General features: G+C 54.4%; 1 protein-coding gene across 1 annotated transcript; it reads left to right on the top strand.

Annotated features, from left to right (window-relative positions):
• The first annotated feature begins 600 nt into the window (after positions 1-600).
• LOC112717449 (uncharacterized) lies at positions 601-2,037 on the top strand. The gene is made up of 2 exons (XM_025769473.1): positions 601-1,372; positions 1,415-2,037. Exons 1-2 carry the CDS (start codon positions 601-603, stop codon positions 2,035-2,037), a joined length of 1,395 nt encoding a protein of 464 aa, XP_025625258.1.
• Positions 2,038-3,347: the final 1,310 nt, after the last annotated feature.

Here is a 3,347-nt window from a genome sequence, read left to right on the forward strand (position 1 = left end):
AGAGCTCGGCTACCCGGCTGATCTAAACCTGGCACGACCGCGATTGAAGCGTTTTTCCCCCTCAAATAACCACCTGATCTGTCCGGCAACCGACCACCGAACATTGGCGCCGTCTGTGGGGACCGCCTAGATGGACGTTGTGCCGGGCCCCGGGGACCAAGGCCGAGGAGCCGGAGCAGAAGGGGCGGCCTCCGTCGCCTCACTAAGAGGACGGCGAAGGTCCCCCGACAACACACTGAACCACACACAAGGACGCGACCCTTCGGGGGAACGGGCGGCGACAGCGCCATAATAATGCAGGAGCTACGTCACAGGGTCCAGAACCTGGAGCGGCAACTAGCCGACCAGGAGCGCGACAGACGAACCACTGATCCCAGCTACACCCCATCTCCTGAGAGCCAAGAGAGAGACTCCCACCGAAGCCATCTGCGACGCGCCTCCGCATCCCGAACGGAAGCGGAGAGCACCCGCGAAGAGTCCCCCATCCCGAGAAGACGAAATGACACGATCATCTACTCCTGAGGCAAAGAAACGCGCCGCACAGCACGAGATCGGGAAGACGGGGAAGGGAGATCCGAGAAGAAACGACAACCCGTGATAATGGGCGCCACTCCATTCCACCGGTCCATCCTCGAAGTCCGGTTGCCGAAGCACTTCGACAAACCAACGGACATGAGGTATGATGGAACTCAAGACCCTGTGGAACACCTCACGGCATTCGAAGCAAGGATGAATTTAGAGGGAGTGGGGGACGAGGTGAGGTGCCGAGCCTTCCCGGTAAACCTGGCAGGACCCGCGATCAGATGGTTTAACGGCCTCCCGCAGGGGTACATCTACGGGTTTTCGGACATCAGTCGTGCATTCTTGGCCCAGTTTACAACACGAATAGCAAAGGCAAAACACCCGATCAACCTCCTGGGGGTAACCCAGAGACAAGGAGAGCCGACCAGAAAATACCTGGATCGGTTCAACGACGAATGCTTGGAAATCGACGGCCTAACCGATTCGGTAGCCAGCCTTTGCCTGACGAACGGCCTCCTCAACGAGAACTTTCGAAAACACCTTACCACGAAACCAGTTTGGACGATGCACAAGATCCAAACGGTAGCCAAGGAGTATATAAACGATGAGGAAGTTAGCCAAGTCGTGGCTGCCAATAAACGGCAGTCCGGCTACAGCCAACCTCGGCAACAAGGCAACGGAGAAAGACTAAAAGAACAATCCAGGGAAGGAGCTCCAAGCAAGGCACCCAGGCCATTCTCCCGGGTCGGGAAATTCACCAACTACACTCCGCTCACTTTTTCCATCACGGAAGTTTATCAGCAAATAGCCGAGAAAGGAATCCTGCCGAAGCTCCGGCCACTCAAGGACCGTACGGGAGGAAACAAGAACTTTTAATGTGACTACCACAAAGGCTATGGTCACCAAACACAGGACTGCTTTGACCTGAAGGATGCACTAGAACAAGCAATAAGGGAAGGTAAACTAGCAGAATTCTCCCATCTTATCAGGGAGCCGAGGAGGCGTTATCGCGACCAAGACGAAGAAGGCAAAACCCGTTCGGCAAAGCGGCGACAAGAGCCAGAAGACAAAGATCACGGACTCACCGTGATCAACGTGGTGACGGCCAAAAACGCCGCGCCGAGGTCACGATCCGCGCACAAAAAAGACGCTAAGGTCTTGGCGGTCTCCTCCTCGTTGGCGCGAAACTCTAGGAAGCCCCCCTCCATTTCTTTCAGCCCGGAAGACCAATGGTTCAACGACGCCCCAGAAAACCCACCCATGGTCATCACGGCCAGAGTGGAAACCGGTCTCGTCAAACGAATCCTTGTCGACACGGGGGCTGACTCGAACATCATGTTTCGCAACGTATTCGACGCACTGGGGCTAAGGGACGCCGACCTGACGACTCACCAGCATGGGGTCATTGGGTTGGGCGACCACTTCATCAAACCTGATGGGGTAATATCCCTGCCGATCTCAGTGGGACAGACTCAAGGCCGAAGATCAACGATGGCCGAGTTCGTGATCCTCTGAGATTCCACCGCTTACAATATCATCTTGGGAAGGAAGACGATTAATGATGTTGAAGCAATAATCAACACGAAGCTGCTGGTCATGAAGTTCGTTACTGATGACGGCTCTATTGGGTCTATAAGAGGAGACCTTGAGACGGCAGTCGTTTGCGACAATGCCAGCCTCTCCTTAAGGAAGAAATCCAAAGAGGCGTCCGGCATGTTCCTAGCTGACCTGGACGCTAGAATAGACGACAAACCCAGACTGGAACCAGAAGGGGACTTGGAAAAATTCAGGATCGGTGACACGGAGGAAAAATTCACGTTCATCAACAAGAACCTCCCGCATGAGTTGAAGGAGCCCTTGGTCGAAATGATAAGGGCCAATAGGGATTTGTTTGCCTGGACACCGGCCGACATGCCGGGCATAGACCCTAAAATTATGTCACACCACCTGGCCGTCAAGTCGGAAGCACGCCCGGTAGCCCAACGGAGGAGGAAGATGTCGCGCGAGAGGGCGGAGGAGGTGGCCAGGCAGACGGCCAGCCTCCTAGAGGCAGGTTTCATACGAGAAATAGACTACTCGACATGGCTCTCGAATGTAGTTCTAGTTAAAAAGCACAACGGCAAATGGAGAATGTGCGTAGATTACTCTGACCTTAACAAGGCATGCCCTAAGGACTGTTTCCCCCACCCCAACATAGACGCGCTCGTCGATGCTGCGGCGGGCTACCGTTATCTGAGCTTCATGGACGCCTACTCCGGCTACAACCAGATACCGATGCACCGCCCAGATGAAGACAAGACGGCGTTCATAACGCCAGGAGGAACCTTCTGTTATAAGGTCATGCCATTCGGCCTAAAAAACGCAGGGGCAACATATCAAAGGCTGATGAATAGGATATTCCACGACCTCATAGGCAAGACAGTGGAAGTCTATGTGGACGACATCCTCGCGAAAACAACGCGACCCGACGACCTCCTGAAGGACCTGGCAGGTGTATTCGTGTCTCTCCGACGACACGGCATGAGGCTGAATCCCCTTAAATGTGCCTTCGCCATGGAAGCTGGAAAGTTCCTAGGATTCATGATAACTCAGAGAGGGGTAGAAGCTAACCCAGATAAATGCCAAGCGATACTCCAGATGAAGAGCCCAGGTTGTATCAAGGACGTCCAAAGGTTGGCAGGGCGGCTGACCTCGCTATCCCGGTTTCTCGGAGCGTCGGCAACAAAGGCCCTACCGTTCTTTAACCTCATGAGGAAAGGGATAGCATTCGAATGGACACCCGCATGCGAGGAAGCCTTTATACACTTCAAGGAAATCCTGGCGGC

The sequence above is a fragment of the Arachis hypogaea genome, chromosome 10 (assembly GCF_003086295.3).
Source record: "Arachis hypogaea cultivar Tifrunner chromosome 10, arahy.Tifrunner.gnm2.J5K5, whole genome shotgun sequence".
Classification (NCBI taxonomy): Eukaryota; Viridiplantae; Streptophyta; class Magnoliopsida; order Fabales; family Fabaceae; genus Arachis; species Arachis hypogaea.

Coding starts and splice junctions, on each gene's coding strand:
- LOC112717449 (XM_025769473.1), top strand. CDS start 601: ATGGGCGCCACTCCATTCCACCGGTCCATCCTCGAAGTCCGGTTGCCG. Junction 1,373..1,414: donor GCTCCGGCCACTCAAGGACC/GTACGGGAGGAA, acceptor ACTACCACAAAG/GCTATGGTCACCAAACACAG.